This window comes from Ornithorhynchus anatinus, chromosome X1, assembly GCF_004115215.2.
Source record: "Ornithorhynchus anatinus isolate Pmale09 chromosome X1, mOrnAna1.pri.v4, whole genome shotgun sequence".
Classification (NCBI taxonomy): domain Eukaryota; kingdom Metazoa; phylum Chordata; class Mammalia; order Monotremata; family Ornithorhynchidae; genus Ornithorhynchus; species Ornithorhynchus anatinus.
This window is the reverse complement of record NC_041749.1, coordinates 71,550,678-71,569,082: the sequence shown is the minus strand read 5'-3', so window position 1 is coordinate 71,569,082 and position 18,405 is coordinate 71,550,678. Positions and strand designations below refer to the sequence as shown.

General features: G+C 42.6%; 1 protein-coding gene across 5 annotated transcripts in view; it reads right to left on the bottom strand.

Annotated features, from left to right (window-relative positions):
- Window positions 1-18,405, bottom strand: part of TASOR (transcription activation suppressor) — a 61,922-nt gene that overhangs the window by 10,291 nt on the left and 33,226 nt on the right. For 2 of the 5 annotated variants that reach the window (XM_029050542.2, XM_029050546.2), the window contains exons 15-19: window positions 15,320-16,009; window positions 8,784-9,229; window positions 7,207-7,348; window positions 5,839-5,898; window positions 340-1,301 (exon numbers count right to left, since the gene is read on the bottom strand). In XM_029050542.2, the coding sequence (XP_028906375.1) occupies window positions 340-1,301; window positions 5,839-5,898; window positions 7,207-7,348; window positions 8,784-9,229; window positions 15,320-16,009 (2,300 nt within the window). The remainder of the gene's footprint in view (window positions 1-339; window positions 1,302-5,838; window positions 5,899-7,206; window positions 7,349-8,783; window positions 9,230-15,319; window positions 16,010-18,405) is intronic. The other 3 variants (XM_029050543.2, XM_029050547.2, XM_029050544.2) reach the window with 2 other exon arrangements.

Here is an 18,405-nt window from a genome sequence, read left to right as displayed (position 1 = left end):
TTTGCTGGGAACCTATGGGCAAGTAACACTACCTCTTTAAGGCTCCCCACATTCACACCACTTGACAGCAGATCGATCATTCTTAAGCCTTTAAAAAAGGCAGTTTGAGAGGTTTAAGACAAAATATATAGTGGTGCTATCACTGAGAGTTCCCAATTTCAAGGCTGGTTCTTGCATCAGAGGAAAAACCTCACAAATCGCCCTCAGATTCCTTCACTCCAACTCAAGTATCTCCCTCCACCTCCCTTCCCCTCCCCCACCAAAGTGTACACTTCTGAAATAAATGTATACCTGAAAGTTTAAGGTCATGTTAAATTACTATAAAACATATACAGTTACCTTTATTTCTTTACAAAGAATATTTTCCTCTTCTTCATGAATGTAAAATTTCACTGTGTTTTTCTGTACATCTTTAATGATTTTGACTAAGCTGTTAAACACTTCAGGTTGCAATTGGCTTATAAAATCTGACAGAGCTGGTTGAGTAGAAATGCTTAAATTATCAGGTGATTTGGGTGTTTCTTTTTCTGTTGATTCCAGAAAAACCTCACTGGGGGCAGTTGCATCACAAGTCAATATTATCTCTGTGGTATTTTTTACCTGATCCAGTTCTACTTCCGCTAAACATAGAGTTGTGGAGGAAGGCTGCTCATTAGCCTCGAGATCTTTCACACCATCATTATCAAATGGCCCTGGTACCAGCGCGGTGTTATCACTTGATGAAACTTGTACAATCGGACCTTTTGAAGGACTCAGTGGCAATTCAGCAACTTCATTTTGGGTTAGTTCAGTACTAATATTGAATGGTGGTATATTTCTTTGGTAGGGTGTTGCCATGGTAACAATATCATTCAGTTTCTCATGCAAGCTATTTACATACTGCTGCACCCCAACATCAGAACCCTGGGAATACATGTACTTAGAAAATTTTAATGCCCTTCCTTGGGCTGAAAAGGTGGATGTGGATAGTCTTTTGACATTTGGAATATTATGTTGCCTCAAAAATTCTTCAGTCTTCCTTGAAAAGATATTATATTCTTCTAGCATTATATTCTTTATTGTTCCCCTCGAGTCCTGGGTAACTACAGAAGGATGTTTTGTTTCTAGCACACTCTGTTCTTCAACTTTCTCCAACTGACTTGTGGATACTCCATCTTCCATTGTCCCCTTTAGGGTGTCTGAAAATGGAGAGTATGGAAACTTGTAATCAGAACTTCTTTGTCTATTTATTACACGAGGATCATTAGGAAAGGCATCTTCTGGTGGCAGATAAACCAGTTGTTCCTCTGGTGATTTCATACCTATACAAGAAGAGTTCATTATAAGAACATCCAAGTAGACTTACAAGAAATGTACACAGTAGAAAAAATTTAAAATACTGCCCACTCCAAATCTTCTGTCTCTAAAATCAAGACACCCTACCGCAAAATATTAGGGTACCAAAATTTTATGAACTATAGGACTATATGATCTAAGAGTACAGAAGTGGAACAGCTTAGTGGAAAGAGCACGAGCTTGGGAGTCAGAGGAGATGGGTGTTCAAACCCCAGCTCCGCTTCATGTCTGCAGTGTGACTTTGGGCAAGCCACTTATCTTCTCTGTGCCTCAGTTACCTCATCTATAAAATGAGGATTAAGACTGTGAGCCCCACTTGGGACAACATGATTACCTTGTATCTACCCCAGCACATAGTAAGCGCTTAACAAATACCATAATTATTATTACCCCAAGATTTTTTTTTTCAGTTTAGATTTGAAACTATCATTAAGACATATTAACAGTCCAATTGCAAAAAAGAAAAACTTACAAAACATCTAGAATACATGAAGAAATATACTCCAAATGTTACGCTGCGTTTTGGCTATCTGAAAAGATTCAGGGTGTACAGGAAGGGCAAGACTGAAATCTACAAGATCATGAAGGACAGGATGAACACAGAATTGAAGTCAATAAATTCTACAATATGGGAAAGAACACCCATAAGGGTGGTGGGTTCAAAAACAAAATGAAAAACTTCCTTTCAAAGCAGATGGCAGCATTGAGAATATTATCACAGGAAGTTTGTTCATGCAAAAAATATCAGTACATTTAAGGGGGGAGTTGGACAAATTCATGGATGATGAGTCCATAAAGTGTTACTAAAGGGAAAACTAGGGATGTTAGATGATTATCTAAACATTGGATGGACCTCTGGGACAACAGCCATCGCATGGTTTCCTCAAGAATCCAGCGTTGGAGACGCAACACTGGGCTAGAAGGACCATTGGTCCGACTCTGTAATATGGTACTGTTTATGCTTTGCAGTTTCAGTCTCCAGGGAAAATGCACCCACCAAAGGTAAAGGGAAGAGTGAAGAGGAAGAGTAGCACCACCACCACCAATGAAAAAGCAGAATAGTGGGGGGCAGAAGGATATAGAATGATAAGAAGGAAACACGTGGGGAGGGGATTGCAGGGAAACACTCATAGAAATGATAATAGCAGTATTTGTTACATGCTTATTATGTGTCAATAACTGTACTAAGCACTGGGCTCGATATAATTCATTCATTCAGTCATTTATTGAGCACTTACCGTGAACAGAGCACTGTCCAAAGCACTTGGGAGAGTATAACAATAAACAGACACAGTCTCTGCCCACAATGAGCTTAGAGTCTAGGGGACTGGAGGAGGAACCACAGGTACTGAACCCCCATTTTGCCGATGAGGGAACCGAAGCACAGGGAAGTTAAGTGACTCACCCAAGGTTACACAGCAAGTAAGTGGCAGAGCTGGAATTAGAATCCAGGTCCTTGGCCTTCCAGCAATGGGCTCTTTCCCCTAGGCCACACTGCTTCTCTAGCTTGTGAATCTCTTATGGGTATTAGCTGGTTCTGAATTATTAGTGAGAAGACTTCGAGACTAGTGAGAAGAAAGTCTTTTTCTTCTACAGTGTTTGTGGTAGAACTCCAGGTTAAAGTGCTCGAGCAAGTGCTATATTGGAGCAGTGAATAGTGAAGGAATCAATGCTCACTTTCCTTAGAAGCTCCTTATGAGCAAGAATCACATTTAACAACTCTACTGTACTTTCCCGAAATACTTAGTACAGTAATCTGTACACAGTAAGAGCTCAATATATACCACTGATTGATTGATCGATCATCATCCTTGTTTTAGCAGGACAGGTCCTTCTCAAGAGCTCATGCAATCCTTGGGTTCTTCTACAAGTCAGAACTAGCTATGATCCTTACAGTCATACTAAACATTTTTTAAAGAACTAAACACAATTGCTGCCTACTTTCCTTACTACCTGAAACTAGTGAGTTTATGAAGACAAGGACCTTTCCTGTAGCAAAGTCATGTAAGAGTAGCCTAAGAGGAGGAAAAACCCCACTAGTAGCACATTAGGATTACAGTGGCGATCCTATATTTACATCAAAATCATAGTAAATTCACCAAATATGACGATCACATTGATAACCATCCAAGGAAATTGTGAATAGATTTAGCTTACAGTTTACCTCAATTGCGCCCACATTTTTTCTTAAGAACCACAATTTTCTATGTATGAATATTTTTCAAGAACTAAAATCATTTTCTACAAAGTCAGTTTCTATTTACTGAAGTGTCAAATTCACACTATATATACACAATGTAATGCAAGCTCATTCAATGCATGTTCTGGAATACAAAAGGGCAACTCGTAGAAGCAGCTGCTCTTCTAGTGAAAACCCAAATTAATGCATGTATATTTTCTTCTACAGAAATTATTGCCCAAAGGATTGGGTGTTTGACTTTTTTCTTATAAAAGTCCCAATTAACTGCTTGAAGAAGCTTCCATTATGGTAATCTCTGCCAAAAGGACTAAATGTATTCTTCAACTAGTGATGAAGTGTAGGATAGAAGAAAATCCGACCAACTACATTAAGCACCCTAATTTTTAAGATACTTCTCCCACATAAAAATTTCATTTGGATAATGCATTGATTCAAATGTGCAGGACAAATTTGAATATTCTCAATCTATAGCTTAAACATCCTCACATGACATTTACTACACGGTGGTTCCACTCTCTACAGAGTCTGTGCTTAGAGATTTTCTAATCAGGTTACAAACACTCCACACTACTCATTACTACAGAGGCATTATTAGCCCAATTTGAAGGAGCCCAAAGTGGGAATTAAGATCCAATAGCTTGCTTCAGCACTTCATAAATAGTGACTGCTGCCTACCAGCCATTTCCCAATTTATGTTGCCGTTTCTGAAAAACAACTTTACTCATGTTGAAGATTTCCCATATTGTCAAAACAAGACTTTAATAGATATGTTGTTTTCATTTAGGTTATGAGCAGGGCAAACAGAATTGTTGTGCATCAATCCCCCCATCATTAGGATATGGGGGCACTACAGAAGCTTGAAAGTAGTCCATTCCTAACCAAAGAATCAGTTCCCAAAGCAGCTAGTAAACCTATGGAATCTGTTCCTATAGGAAGTTAAGGGGCAGAAATTAACCCCGGGTCCAAGAGGGATCTGGATGAACTCATGAAGGAAAGTTCAGAATGTTAGATGGTACATCCATCATTAGAGTGACCCTATACACGCCCTGTTGGAGACAGAAAACTGGGCTGGATGGCTACTGGTCTGACCCAATAATGGTATTTACATTATGCAACTGCTACTAAAATGTTTGCCATGGTTTTTAAAAAAAAAAAAAAAAAACAGTATTTGCCATGCTCTGCCCATTATTTTGATCAAATATGACCTAGTACCCACTGAAATGTGAAGTTTAAGAAAAGCATATCTCTGTGCTTTGTAAGTGGAAAGTGGAAAGAAGTAGATAATGACACATAAGAGGAGTTCTACAAAGGCATCATCATTCATATCTATGCTTTTGGGTCCCAAGAGTCAAGGAGAAACAAAAAGTACATTTAGGCCAGGTGTCAATCATCCAAAAGGCAACTGGAATGCTGAAATTTCTTCATTTTTCAGTTCAATTTGGATCTCTTCCTACCTTACCTCATCTACCTACATCTAGGTCAAGAAAACCTAAAATGAAGTTTGACAGTTTATCTTTTGGGGGGGAAGACAAGGTAGCCACCAGAAAGTCTTGCTCAAATGACAATGGAAATGAGAACGTCTATTGCTTTTCTTCTTCCAAATCAGAAGTTGATACTAAATGTTCCAGAAGAAAAGGAAGATGCAGTTGAATGAAAGAAGCGACCCACCGACTACCTAGCAATAAGAAATAACCTCTACTACAATGTTCTTCAAAAGAAACTGGAGATCATATTTGAATACCACAATCGGACTGAATTTAAAGACTCCTGGTTAAACATAAATGGGACTCAGACACCTCTTCACTTAGTCTTAAAATGTTTCTATTACCTGGACAGTTTTAAAACTATAAGACTGTCCTGTCATTCCAAGACATTCTTATACAGGAAGAAAATTTACTTTAAACAAATGAGATAACTTCCTTTGCCACCCACTCTCCCCAACCCTAACTGAAAGACTTGTGTGACTGCTTCTTACTAGAGACTCCAAATGACAGGTTAAAAAAAAAAAAAGGTGATGGACCTCCTTAGGAGAATATTGAGGGGCAGAGTTTAAGATGAAGAAAATTCAAAGGTTCTTTGGAAGGATTTCTCTTAATAAATAAGTGCATATGACATATCAATCCATTGATGATCAAAAAGCCTAAGACTACAGGCTAAGAATAACATTCAAGGTTTGCTTCCAACGAAAGGATTCCATTCACACCATGGTCATACCTCACTGATATGTTATCAGAAAAGCAGACTGCAGTTCTGGGGCAAAGGCATACTGGAATAAATTAAAGCAAAACAACTATCCTTCTCACCTGATGTTTGGTTATCATCATGCTTTCCCAGTTGATCCTCTGTACTTCTTCCAGTCCCTCCTGAGGGAGAGCAGCAGTTAGCATTTATAGATTTTCTCCAAAAGATATTAGCTATTTTGCACCTTTCAGACCACCCCAAAATGCTACAAAGGCATTAATCCTACTGTCAAAGTTAATCCTGGGGCAGAACACTTAGAGATAAGATGCTTCTTCCTTTTCAATTTAGGAAAAGCTTCCAAGAGAGTTCTTAGATAGTCTCATTTAACATACTGCCTAGTAGATGAATGACTGCATCAGCTACAAGGAACCAAATATAGAGTTTTCACCTGCCATTCCACTGCCAAAAACTACAGGGGCATAATGTGGACACAGAACCATATTCACACATAACCAATGAATACAACAGAATACTCCACTTTTCAGCTGGTAATATATGTATCTTGGCTACCAACTCCAGGATCTCTAACCCTTCCTAATAAGGCCCTGAGTAGAAATCGTTGCCAGCTACAACTAGAATTCTTCAAGTAGCAGAGCCTTCCTTGTATGCCTCCGCAGGCCTAATAACTAACCTAAGTCATACATGCGCCCTCTTCTTTTGGTAAAATATTTGCCTTTCTTCCCCTCACAAAATGAATAAGCGGACTGAATAAAGAGAAGATGTTCTGAATGAAAGAGCAGACTGACCAATTTTTGTCATTTGGTGGTGGGGTTTTTTTAGAAAATAAATGAGAACCAGAAGCTCCTATTCACAAGTATGGAAGTTCAAAGACCCTCCTTGGAGTTATCTGGAAACCTGACATCTTCAAATTCTCTGATTATTGTTCAAACAGCCACTCATTCTTCTCCTCTCACAGCTAGAGTTTTCCTAGGCAGTTGGGATTTAGATAGCTCAGGTCATCAAGAGATAGAGAAGTCTCTCTAAGATGTCTTATGCTAAGAAATAATTCCTAGATGGTTTAAGTGGGTTTAGTGAAGAGGAAACTTATTCAAGGAGGTACAGAAGACAGTGTTTAATGGAAAATTATCCAGTGTTGCTTCATCTGTGTATTTCCTCACTTCACTGAAGGTGAGAAAGCTTTGCCAACCACTTATCAGGTCATGCATTCCAGCAACAAAAGACTGCACTCCTGCTGCATGTGGATAAACCTCACCTTAAGGTTTATAATCAAATTTTTACCCACTCAATTCCAAGTATCTAGGATGCCTCTTGCCAACTATAAAAATCAAATAAGACATTACTTAAGAGATAGAAAGTACACACAAAAGTGAACCAAGAGTGGGATCTAGGAAAGATACACACCTTTAGAAATGGGTTATTTTCCATAAGCTCAGACTTAAGGCAGACTAGATCAAGCTACTTATTCTCACCTGTAATTGGAATTAATTTCCAGTGCATTTCAGCCTCTCCATTATTTGAGCTGGAATGCTGCCTATGGTATCCGTGTTCCACAGGTGTAGTAGGACATGGGCTATAGCTATCAAAACTACTCATGCTCCCAGAATTTGGATCCTAAAAAACAAAAAATAATCAAGAACACAATTTCTCTTAAAAGAATTAAGGTACAATTACTTAACTACAACTACTTTACTATAATTATTTAACTATTGCATGGTGACAGTCTGGCAGCCTAATTTAAAAAGTAAAGAAGAATAATCGGTAATAACAACATGTGTAAATTAAATGATACTTAAAGGAAAACTGGCTGCTTTGTGATATGACCCAGATGATGTTTCTTCCTAAGCCTTCCTCAGTAACTCAACGGAGAAAGTAGCATTTAAGTATTTTTCATTTTCTTAGGTGAGCGCCCAGCTTTTTTTTTTTTTTTTTTTTTTAAATAAGCTCAGGAGCCCTGGGGCCAGCAGTGGCAGTTAAAAAGGGACTTCTGCTTGGGGCAGTTAGGAGTTGGATTCTCTCTCCAACACCTGTCAACTGTCAACAACTTACTGTAAAAATTAATGGTTTATGGTGACATTTACCTTGCTTAATTTTTAACTTATTTTTACTTCATTCTCATTGTTCTATTTATCAGTCTTTCCCCCCACTTAGCTGGAGCTCTGTGTGGGACAGGGGCCATGCTTGATCTAAAAAGTGTCTATCTACCTGAACACTTAGCACAGTGCTTTGCACATCATAAGAACTTAACTGCCATTATTACTATTCCAGTGCTAAAGGCACTTTAACACATCCCCTTTTGTCCATCCTTTCTCTTGGGGGTAAACACTGGCTTGAATTTTCTTAGCAGCTGTTTGGAGCTAAAACCCCCATGTTTTATGGGAATTTCTCATCTGGGTATGAGCAGACTGAGAAGCAGTCTGGCCTAGTGGATACAGCATCAGCCTTGAAGTGAGAAGGACCTGGGCTCTAATCCCGGCCCTGCCACAAGTCTGCTGGGTGATCTTGGGCAAGTCACTTCACTGGGCCTCAGTTACCTCACCTGTAAAATGAGGATGAAGACTGTGAGCCCCAGGGACGGTGTCCAACCTGATCTGCTTGTGTCGACTCCAGAGGTTAGAACAGTGCTTGGCACATATCATTATTATTACTATGAGGCTGGTGGCACTAGGAATACTGACAAAACCATTTAACCACTTGGCCTGTTCGTAAAAGCAACATCAAATTTAAAGCTAAATGAAAACTCGAAATCATTCAAATCACATGGCTAATTGCGGAATACACTGTAGAAAAATTGTTAATTCCCATCACATTTTCTTTACCACAAATTAAATGGTCAAGGAGGCCAATCAGAGAGACGAAAGGAGTTCACGTCAAGGGAAGAGACAACGGCTACGGAAGCCACCTACTTCTATGTGGGAAATCCCTACCACAATCATAATGTGGTTTATCAACATAATTTGTTCACCATTACAAGCAGCCCTAAATAGTAACTCTGTATCAAGAAAGATCCAATTGAGAGCATTTTTTAAAAAAAAATAATAGTGCTTACTTCTTTCAACTGTGGAGTAAGTTCGGTCCCTATTTTGCTGGAAGAAACCCTTAAGTCAACGTCAATGGGATATTTCAAACACAATGCATCAGTTTCCAACATTTCTGAGCATTGTGGATCCTTAAAATTTACATTTTCCACTTTTATAGCACCAGGCTGTCCATATTCATCATTTTCCTGCATAGGAATAAATTCATATTCACGTCTTTGTCTTAGATCTTCATATGACTCATCGGTACTCAATCCTAAGGCTTGGCTGACGGAACGGGCCAGAGATGAATCCAATTGTCCTCCATTAGCTAAAGTTTCTAAAAGCAATTTAATTAGTCCATGTGTGTCAGTAACACCAGAGTCCGAAATATCTTGCTGTCTCAAGTCGGTATCGTGTCCGCCAAGTCCACTGATAAGTGAGAAAACAGATTGTGGAGAGTCTGATGAACAGCCCCCTTTAGGAAAGGAGGGGAAGGTGGGAAGAACAGAGGAAAAAATGTTTATTAGTGACAAATTTAAAAATATGTATTTGTTAAGAGTATGACAGCAAGTGTATACATTTACAACTGTCATTTAAGTCTCAGCATTTTATTTTCCTCACTCAGAACCTGGCTTTGGTATTTAGGTGCCAAGTAGATACTATTAAACCAGCAAAAATGATGCAACATGGCTTAAGTATGCAAGACATTTAAAGACCAAATAAAAGATTTTAGAAATATTTATTCCCTGGAGATTAAATGTACCAGAAAGCAGTAACACTGAATTTGTATTTAATTTGTCAAAGCAGTTTAAGAGCTCCCCAAAAAGTAAAACAGTGTCTATTTGTACTTTCTGACCAGCTGTGCACCTCTCCTCTTCTTCCTTGGGAACACTTTTTGATTCTCATCCTCCTTTAAAGACTTTCCCCTTCACTCCTCATTACTCTTACTAGCCACCTTCACTGTCGCTCCCTGTTCTGGCATGCATTTTCCATTAAAGGAAGTTTGGGTACAAAGTCAAACCAAACTGGGCCTGAAAGCAGTAAAAAACAAACAAACAAAAAAACAAACAAACAAAAAAAACCCAACTACCTGAACTCAAATTGCAGCTTTTGGGGTCTACAAGTATGGAAGATACCCAACAGATGAAAGGAAAAAAAATCAAAAGTAGGAGAGAATTCAGTGCAGGTAAGCCACGACTGACGTAGTCTAGTGGGCCTATAAACATGTTTTTTCACCCTTTTTATAATAATAAAAATAATTATGGCATTTGATAAATGCTTACTCTGTGTCAAGCACTGTTCTAAGCGTGAGGTAGATAGAAGTTAAGAAGATTAGACAGAGTCCTTGTCCCACATGGGGCCCACAGTCTAAATAGGAGAGAGAACAGGAATTTCAGCCCCATTTTTACAGATACAGCAACTGAGGCAGAGAAATTAAGTGACCTGTCCAAGGTTACACAGCCAACAACTGCCAGAAGCCAGGTCCTTCTGACTCCTAGGCCCATGCTCTTTCCACTAGACCACGCTGCTTCTCATTCTAATTCTAGATTTTAACATAGTATAAACCCAGACTATAGGCTCATTCTAAGCAGGGAGCACGTCCACCAACTCCGTTGTATTGAACTCTCCCAAGCACTTAGTACAGTGTTCTGCAATTGATTGAAATAACACTGATTGAATAATATAGAGATGTATAATACACACACACACACACACATACATACACACAATAGCTTAAATTCTATGTGTATGCTATACTATAGATGTTATAGTGTAGAGATGAGCCTGAGAGCAAGTTATATTTATTTTAAACATTATACAGGACTTGAAGACATTTCTAATATCTTAAGAATAACTGCAGAATGATAATGATATATACACACAAGATAAAGACCTTTCTAAAATGCAAATTTCCAACGCTTTAAGTTTATGCCCCCCTTAAAATCCATTTGGAAAAGCCCATCTCTACGTGGGAAAAAATGCACCTTGAACTTCAGTCAGAAAAACCTTCCCATGAATACACAATTCCCCCCAAAAATCAGAAGGCAGAGGTTCCCACAATCATAATAATTGTGGTATTTGGTAAGTGCTTACTATATGCCAAGCACTGAACTAAGCACTGGGGTAGATACAGAATAATTAAGTCCCACATGGGGCTCCCAGATTAAATAGGAGGGATAACAGATATTTAGCCCCAATTTTGTAGATGAAGGAACTGAGGCATAGAGAAGATTAAGTGACCAAGGTCACAAGGACCTTGCCCAAGGTCACATAGCAGGTACGTGATGGAGCAGAGATTAGAACCCAGGGACTCTGATTCCCAGGCCCATGCTCTTTCCACTTGGCCATGCCAAATTGTCATCATTGTCATCATTCCAAATTGTCACTTTTCTGACACTGATACAAGAATCTACAAAACTCCAAAATACCTTCTGTCCTTGCATAACTCAAACTTATGCCCACCAAAAGAATTTTAAAATCTTGCTGTCCTCAAACTTCACATCTGCTTAAAGGGGGGAAAGCTTGGCCAGACCCTGAATTGACCACAGCTCTTGCTTTAATCCTTAAACATCCAACCACCTTGTGACAAGCAGACGGTACTTCAAGGCAACAGATCAGGGTTAACGGTTGCAGTATATGGCTGTGGGACAGAGTATTTCTGTGCACCCTTGGAGGCGGCAGCAGGTATTCATTCATTCATTCAATAGTATTTATTGAGCGCTTACTATGTGCAGAGCACTGTACTAAGCGCTTGGGATGAACAAGTCGGCAACAGATAGAGACGGTCCCTGCCGTTTGACGCGCTTACAGTCTAATCGGGGGAGACGGACAGACAAGAACAATGGCAATAAACAGCATCAAGGGGAAGAACATCTCGTAAAAACAATGGCAACTAAATAGAATCAAGGCGATGTACAATTCATTAACAAAATAAATAGGGTAACGAAAATATATACAGTTGAGCGGACAAGTACAGCGCTGTGGGGATGGGAAGGGAGAGGTGGAGGAGCAGAGGGAAAAGGGGAAAATGAGGCTTTAGCTGCAGAGAGGTAAAGGGGGGATGGCAGAGGGAGTAGAGGGGGACGAGGAGCTCAGTCTGGGAACGCCTCTTGGAGGAGGTGATTTTTAAGTAGGGTTTTGAAGAGGGGAAGAGAATCAGTTTGGCGGAGGTGAGGAGGGAGGGCGTTCCAGGACCGCGGGAGGACGTGACCCAGGGGTCGACGGCGGGATAGGCAAGACCGAGGGATGGTGAGGAGGTGGGTGGCAGAGGAGCGGAGCGTGCGGGGTGGGCGGTAGAAAGAGAGAAGGGAGGAGAGGTAGGTAGGAAGGGGCAAGGTGATGGAGAGCCTTGAAGCCTAGAGTGAGGAGTTTTTGTTTGGAGCGGAGGTCGATAGGCAACCACTGGAGTTGTTTAAGAAGGGGAGTGACATGCCCAGATCGTTTCTGCAGGAAGATGAGCCGGGCAGCGGAGTGAAGAATAGACCAGAGCGGGGCGAGAGAGGAGGAAGGGAGGTCAGAGAGAAGGCTGACACAGTAGTCTAGCCGGGATATAACGAGAGCCCGTAATAGTAAGGTAGCCGTTTGGGTGGAGAGGAAAGGGCGGATCTTGGCGATATTGTAGAGGTGAAACCGGCAGGTCTTGGTAACGGATAGCATGTGTGGGGTGAACGAGAGGGACGAGTCAAGGATGACACCGAGATTGCGGGCCTGCGGGACGGGAAGGATGGTCGTGCCATCCACGGTGATAGTCTGGGAGCGGACCGGGTTTGGGAGGGAAGATGAGGAGCTCAGTCTTGCTCATGTTGAGTTTTAGGTGGCGGGCCGACATCCAGGTGGAGACGTCCCGGAGGCAGGAGGAGATGCGAGCCTGAAGGGAGGGGGAGAGGACAGGGGCGGAGATGTAGATCTGCGTGTCATCTGCGTAGAGATGGTAGTCAAAGCCGTGAGAGCGGATGAGTTCACCGAGGGAGTGAGTGTAAATGGAGAACAGAAGAGGGCCAAGAACTGACCCTTGAGGAACTCCAACAGTTAAAGGATGGGAGGGGGAGGAGGCTCCAGCGTAGGAGACCGAGAATGATCGGCCAGAGAGGTAAGAGGAGAACCAGGAGAGGACAGAGTCCGTGAAGCCAAGGTGAGATAAGGTATGGAGGAGGAGGGGATGGTCGACAGTGTCAAAGGCAGCAGAGAGGTCAAGGAGGATCAGAATGGAGTAGGAGCCATTGGATTTGGCAAGAAGGAGGTCATGGGTGACCTTAGAGAGAGCAGTCTCGGTAGAGTGGAGGGGACGGAAGCCAGATTGGAGGGGGTCTAGGAGAGAATGGGAGTTAAGGAATTCTAGGCATCGATTGTAGACGACTCGTTCTAGGATTTTGGAAAGGAAGGGTAGTAGGGAGATAGGACGATAACTGGAGGGGGAAGTGGGGTCAAGAGTGGGTTTTTTTAGGATGGGGGAGACGTGGGCATGTTTGAAGGCAGAGGGGAAGGAGCCCTTGGAGATTGAGTGGTTAAAAATAGAAGTTAAGGAAGGGAGGAGGGCAGGGGCGATGGTTTTAAGAAGGTGAGAGGGAATGGGGTCCGAGGCGCAGGTGGAGGGGGTGGCACTTGCGAGGAGGGAGGAGATCTCCTCTGAGGATACTGCAGGGAAGGATGGGAAAGTAGGGGAGGGGGTCGGTGCGGGGGAGGGGAGAGGCGGAGGGGTGACTTTGGGGAGCTCAGACCTGATCGTGTTGATTTTCGTGAGGAAATAGGTGGCCAGATCATTGGGGGTGAGAGATGGGGGAGGGGGAGGAACAGGGGGCCTAAGGAGAGAGTTAAAGGTCCGGAACAATCGGCGGGGGTGACGGGCATGGGTGTCGATGAGGGAGGAGAAGCAGCTTTGCCTGGCGGAGGAGAGGGCAGAGTTAAGGCAGGAAAGGATAAATTTGAAGTGTGTGAGGTCGGCTCGGTGCTTGGACTTTCGCCAGCAGCGCTCAGCAGCTCGAGCATAGGAGCGTAGGAGGCGGACGGAGGAGGTGATCCAGGGCTGTGGGTTAGTGGAGCGAGAGCGGCGGAGGGAAAGGGGGGCGAGAGAGTTGAGATGAGTAGAGAGGGTGGAGTTGAGAGAGGAGACCCGCTCGTCGAGAGTGGGAAGAGAGGACAGGGCGGCAAGGTGAGGAGAGATGCTATTGGAAAGATGGATGGGATCGAGAGAGCGGAGGTCTCTGTGGGGCAGTAGCGAAGATTTGCAGGGGGAGGGAGTGTGAGAGATGAGGCAGGTGAGAAGGTTATGGTCAGAGAGAGGGATTTCAGAGTTGGTGAGGGAGGAGATAGTGCAGCGGTAGGAGATGACAAGATCGAGGGTGTGACCGAGTCGGTGAGTGGGCGCGGTATGGTGGAGGAGGAGGTCGGCAGAGTCGAGGAGGGATAGCAGGCGGGCGGCAGAGGAGTCGTCGGGTACATCCGTATGGATGTTGAAGTCTCCAAGGATCAGAGTGGGCAGAGAGAAGGAGAGAAGGAAGGTGAGAAAGGGGTCAAGGTGGTTGAAGAAGTCGGAGGTGGGACCGGGAGGGCGGTAGATGACGGCAACAAGTAACTGGAGTGGGTGGTAGAGGCGAATGATATGGGCTTAATCCTTAAGGTAATGCTTAATCCTCATCTGTTTTTTGGTTGTTGTTTTTTAATACCACTGCTGAATGTGGCAAGCACATACATCTTGCAAACCAATGGAGTCTTAATTATTTAAAATGTTTGAAGTGATCTAAAGGCAACATAAAAAGCCATAGCAGTACGGGCTATTTAGGGATGCCTTTTAAGAGTACTATACAGATAAGCACTTTGAGGTATTCAATCACTGATGAATCAGCAGGCACACTTGGCAACACCCTGGTGTTGGAGTGGCACTATTTAACGGTGCATTGATCACCAGTGAATGAGGGAGGGGCCAGAGAAGGTGCCTGAAATGTCACCTACCTCAAACTCAGTACCAATTCACCAGCAGACCACATCCAGTTAAACTTTATCTTGCATACAATATCAGAGAGAAAATGGATTGAGTGTCAACAGGGTTGTGCTCCCTGAGCTAAGGTTTCATGAAGATTAGGATATCAAAGGACAGGCTGGCTCAAAAATGGAGACAGGCCTCATGGAACAAACCCATTTGTGGAGCAAATCCTTAAGCGCAAACAACACGGCAAGGCATAGAGGTCACACATTCAACTTCTCAGCCACATTTTCCACCCGTGAATAGGGTCTTATTTTCAAAAATGAAGGACAGCTATATATGAGAAGCAGCATGGTTTGCTGGATAGAGCATGAGCCTGGGAATCAGAAGGACCTGGGTTCTAATCCCAGCTCTGGCACCTGTCTGATGTGTGACCTTGGGCAAGTCCCTTCATTTCTCTGGGCCTTGGTTCCCTCATCTGCAAAATGGGGATTAAGAGTGTGAGCCCCGTGTGAGTCAGGGCCTGTGTCCAACCTTATTAACTTGTATCTACCCCAGAGTTTAGAATAGTGCTTGGCATATAGTAAGTGCTTTACACAAGTACCATAATTAATCAACTTACACTTTAGGAATTTGATCTCTCACCTTCATACTGGCGTCGGCTTTCTGACAAATCACCCGTTTTTTGGAGCTTCCTCACATTTTCAGGAAGATTTTCCAGTTTCCTCTTCATACCACTTGGGTTCCTATTATCTTCTGTATCAGATTCCCCACCTGATTTCTTTTTCCTACACTGAATTAAATTTATCAATTCTTTGAGCCTTTCCTGATCATAATCCCCACAAAAATATGGCTTACGCTTTGCATCTTTCACAATTTCACTTTTGGAGTTATTTCTTTTGCGAGATACAATTTTTGAAAAGTCATTTTCTTCTGTGCCTTCATAATCTGAAATGGGACTGAACTGATGGATTTTCCTATTTCCTTCCATCAGTTCTTTTACTTTGTCAACACGAAGTTGATAAGCATCAGACCCAAAGATATAGTTTTGCAAGGAACTGTCAAAATGGGATTTGTTTTTTGGTGCAGAATATAAGAATTTTCTATCGTCCAGCCGTGAGTCATACGGATACATGACAAATTCTCTATACTTATCAGAACCAAAGCATCCCTTAAAATATTCATTTACGTATTTTGCTACGACAACATTGAAATCGGCTGAAGTGTCCTTACGACACCGAATTAAGGCAAAATGGATGGCTTGAATAAATTTCGTGATGTCTGGAATAGCCTCATTATGTTGATATGGTTCTGGTTTAGCTGAACCTTTCGGTGCTGTGAAGAGAAGAAAATAAAACGTTTTTACCAATTAAGAATACAAGATAGAGGGAAAGGTTTTCAAAGAGAAGAACAGCCAGTTCCTCTATATCCCAAAGGGTTGCACTCTTGTAAACAACCGCACATTAAGGAAAACTTGTGCTGTTCAGGCTGACAATACAGGCCTGTACATATATGTGCAGGCACAAAAACTATTTCTTCATACACCATAAAATGCCATATCCAAATAGGCTCACATTTTCAGGTGAATGTTACCTAATTCCCTAACAGCATTCTAGCAAAAACACTTACTGATCTTGTCCATCTACCAGGTTGACCTTATCTATCTCAAATTCAATCTCACATGCTTTAAATTCTATCCTTTTCTCTGCCCAACAACAATAGTTCTCCATCCTTTATGACTTCCAGACACATTTCCTGTGCCAGCTGTTCCAGGCATTTAACTCCCTCCCACCATCCCCTGCCCCTCTGCACCACCCCCCCATCTCTTACCCCTTATGAATTGGCAAAAACTTTGATATATATGAAACCATCAGGTGTGATCACCCTAAAATCTCCAGTCCCTCCTCTCTCCTGCCCTCCTCAACTCTCCCATCTCTCCTAGCAGTATCTAGAGGAGATCTCCTGCCTCCTCTCAAAATCTACCTGCTACACCTGCATCTCTGATCCCATCCCTTTCAAAACACTTGTCCCCTCCCTTCTTCCTTCTCTGGCCATTTACTTCCCAATGGCTTCTTTCCCTCTGCTTTCATACATGCTCCTGTATCTCCATCCTAAAAAAAAAAAGCAAAAAAAACCCCTGCCTTGACCCTAACAAGCTCCCTTCAGTTACCACCCCATCTCCCTCCTTTCCATTCTTCTCTATACTCCTCGAGTGCATTGTCTACACCCACCGACTCCATTTCCTCTCCTCCAATGCTCTCCTTGACTCCTTCCTATCTGGTTTCTGCCCCCTTCACTCCACAGAAACTGCCCTCTCTAAAGTCACCAAATGATCTTCTTCTTGCCATATCTGACAGCCTCCATTCTATCCTAATCTTCCTTCTCCTCTCAGCTCCTTCTCCTGAAACCATTATCTATCCTTGGCTTCACTGACACTGTCCTGGTTTTCCTCCTATTTCTGACTGCTCCTTCTCCATCTCTTTCGCAGGATCCTCTTCTGCCTCTCACCCCCTAACTGTGGGTGTCCCTCAAGGCTCAGTTTGGGATCTTCTATGCTCCATCTATACCCACTCACTTGGAGAGCTCACTTGCTGCCATGGTTTCAACCACCATCTGTATGTGCATGATTCCCAAATCTACACCTCCAGCCCTGATCTGTCCCCTTCTCTGCAGCCTCACATTTACTCCTGTCTTCAGGAATTCATTACCACTGGCCCTCCAACAACTCGAACTCAACATACCCAAAACATAACTCATTTTGAGTTATGAGAAGCAATGTGGCTTAGTGAAAAGAGCACTGGCTTGGGAGCCAGAGGACGTGGGTTCTAATCCCGGCTCCACCACTTGTCTATTGGGTTAACTTAGGCAAGTCACTTAACTTCTCTGTGCCTCAGTTACCTCATCTGTAAAAATGGGGATTAAAAAAATGTGAGCCCCACTTGGTACAATCTGATTACCCTGTATCTACCCTAAGGCTTAGAAGAGTGCTCAGCAGATAGTAAGCGACTAATACCATAATTATCATCATCATTATTTTCCCACCCAAACCTTGTCCTCCCCATCACAGTAGACAGCACCACTATCCTCCCTATCTCATAAGCCATAATAATAATGTTGGTATTTGTTGGTATTTGTTAAGCGCTTACTATGTGCCGAGCACTGTTCTAAGCGCTGGGGTAGACGCAGGGGAATCAGGATGTCCCACGTGGGGCTCACAGTCTTCATCCCCATTTTACAGATGAGGTAACTGGGGCACAGAGAATAATAATAATAATAATGTTGGTATTTGTTAAGCGCTTACTATGTGCCGAGCACTGTTCTAAGCGCTGGGGTAGACACAGGGGAATCAGGATGTCCCACCTGGGGCTCACAGTCTTAATCCCCATTTTACAGATGAGGTAACTGAGGCACAGAGAAGTTAAGTGACTTGCCCACAGTCACACAGCTGACAAGTGGCAGAGCTGGGATTCAAACTCTTGACCTCTGACTCCAAAGCCCGTGCTCTTTCCACTGAGCCACGCTGCTTCTCTAACCACGTGGTTCTCATAACCACAGCACTACTCTCATTCAATCCACATATTAATTCTCACCAAATCCCATCAGTTCTGCCTTCACAACACTGCTAAAATCCACCTTTTCCTCTCCATCCAAGTTGCTACTACGCTGATCCAAGTACTTCTCTTATGCCGCCTTGACTACTGCATCAGTCTCTTCACTGGCCTCCCTGCTTC